Genomic DNA, 2,272 nt, shown 5'->3' on the forward strand with positions numbered 1-2,272 from the left:
TATACTTTTAATTTGCATTTCCATTCATGAACATGGTCAAGCATTCTTCGTATGCCTAAGAGCTGTTTGTATTTCTTCTGTTAATTGTCTGCTTCTATCCTTTGCCCAGATTTCTATTACATTTTTGGTCTTTTGGTTTTCCTAGGAAAACTGTATCTAAGAAAGCTAGTTCCTTGTCTGTGATATGAGTTGCAAATATTTTTAGCCACTCTGTCACTTTGCAAAGTGTCTTCTGTGCCCAATAAACCAATGGACCTACTGTCTTGTTGGTTCCCTTTGTCCTCCTAATTGTGAAACCCAAAGGCCTTTCTTTCTTTGTGCTCATTTTTTTTCAGCATTTGACACTGTTGACCTGACTCATCCTTCCTGAACGCTCCTTTCTAAATTACATGGGCTATTTTATCTTGGATCATCTTCCACTTCTCCGACTTCTTTTATCCCTTCACCGAAATTCCTGTGACAATGAAGGCCCTTGGGAAAGGAGGTTTTGAACTCTGTCTCTGCAGTGCCCCAGGGCTGAGTCCTACTTGGAGATGGCTGGACGTTTTCCAAGCCCCTTAAGTCTAGTGGGATGTGCAGAAAAGTAGTGCCACATCTGAATCCAAGGCAAGTTCAGGATGTTTCTCCTGCCTCTTTTTCTTTTTTAAATCCCCACAGCGAGCTCTGCATGTCTAAAATTGCTCCTTCTAACTTCTCCTCCAGGGCTCCTAACACTCTCCCAATCCTCCTTGGCCTGAAATCTCAATCTCCCCAGCTCAGGAGCTGCTGTGCCCTAGTGATTCATCTGTGCAAGTCTCTCCTCCCCTCCTTCCCAGCCCCAGAGTCATCATGCTTGTCACCACAACCTTCACAAGGTGTCTTCCATGATTCTTCAACAAGTTCTCCGGCTGCAAACCAGCACATCCGGTCGCTCTCTGCCCTCTGAGGAAACCTCGGTCCCCTGCCCCCATGTTCCAGCATCCCTCATTTACTTCTCAGTAGAGGACTTCACACAAAGCTAGAACCCAACACGAATGAAGAAAGCCTGAATCCAAATGAGGTACCATGTATCTCAGAACTGGCAGACAGCACATGCAAAAGTGAAAGAAAAAATAGAGAGAGGGATATAGCTATGCACATGTGTGTGTGTGTGTGTGTGTGTGTGTGTATACACACATATACATATACATATTTAGTTATTCCTTTGGACACATCACTGTTGTGAGTGGTGGGGTGTTTGCCATTGTTGTTTTCGTTTGCTTGTTTAATTTATTCAATCAACCAGAAGGCACTATTCTTCTGGTCTCCCCAGCTTCTCCCCTCAAGTCTCCTTCTGCTTAGCTTTCACTTTGGCTTCAGTGGTGCCCACCCTCCTAAAGAAACTGGAGGCAAGGAGCCCTCTCCAAGACCCTACTCCATGCTGTAGTCCCAGGGGCCATTCAGTGATGCCAGACCAGTGTCAGGTGGCCTAACCTTGGCATTCTTAGGCCAATGTCCCTATTCTGCTCTCTTCTAGGTCCTGTTCCATCAGCACCCCCAATACATACATACAAAGACCCTGCAGGAAAGGGCCTCCAGCCAGATAGCACAGCAGAGCCTTCTGACACTCTAAGAGATCCTGGAGGGACAGCTGATTAGCATTTAGCTAATAATGCTAGCCGTTTAGCATTTCCTGGGTTTCCAGGACTCAGCATCCTGCTCCCGGGGATTCATCCACCCAGGCACACTCAGATGTCCTGGGACGCTGTTTGGGGCCTGTAGACGGGAGAGGGGAGAAGCGAGGACATCCGGGACTGCAGGACGATCTCGGACTGCTGCCCGGGAGAGAGAAGGGAGGGGAGAGGTGAGGCGCTGGGAGGGGTGGGGACCGCGGGGCTGGCCCGGGCGGGACCGTGCACCGTGTGAGCGCGCGTTGCAGTGCCCGGCACGTCGGGGCAGCAGGACAGAGCCCAGGGCGCGGGGAGTCTCCGAGTGCCTCTCTCCACCCGCTGCCGCCATGACGGAGAGCTCCGACAAAGTTCCCATTGCCCGGGCGGGGCCTGACGACGTCGAGTTTTGCAGCCCCCCGGTGAGCGCCGCGCGGGGTTCCTGGTCCCGCTGCGGGGCTCGCCCACACGCAGGGCCCGGGCTGCGCGTCCATGGTCCGGGGTTAGGGGTTTGTGCCACTGACTGCGTGGGCATGGGAGGGGGGCAGATTCGGGCTCCCCGTGCGTGCGCGGGGTGGCACCCACGCTTGTGGTGCGCAGGGGCCACGGGATCCACGGGTAGGTGTGGAGGGCCCCGCGCGGCGGGT

The 2,272-nt window shown here is 52.6% G+C and overlaps 1 protein-coding gene across 1 annotated transcript in view; it reads left to right on the plus strand.

The window, feature by feature from the left end:
- Positions 1-1,756: 1,756 nt before the first annotated feature.
- Positions 1,757-2,272, plus strand: part of CNMD (chondromodulin) — a 29,066-nt gene continuing 28,550 nt past the window's right edge. The window contains exon 1 of the mRNA XM_008060070.2: positions 1,757-2,243. Within this exon, the coding sequence (XP_008058261.2) occupies positions 1,976-2,243 (268 nt within the window). The 5' untranslated portion in view covers positions 1,757-1,975. The remainder of the gene's footprint in view (positions 2,244-2,272) is intronic.

The sequence above is a fragment of the Carlito syrichta genome, unplaced genomic scaffold (assembly GCF_000164805.1).
Source record: "Carlito syrichta isolate Samal-C Ts95f unplaced genomic scaffold, Tarsius_syrichta-2.0.1 Scaffold304508, whole genome shotgun sequence".
Lineage (NCBI taxonomy): Eukaryota > Metazoa > Chordata > Mammalia > Primates > Tarsiidae > Carlito > Carlito syrichta.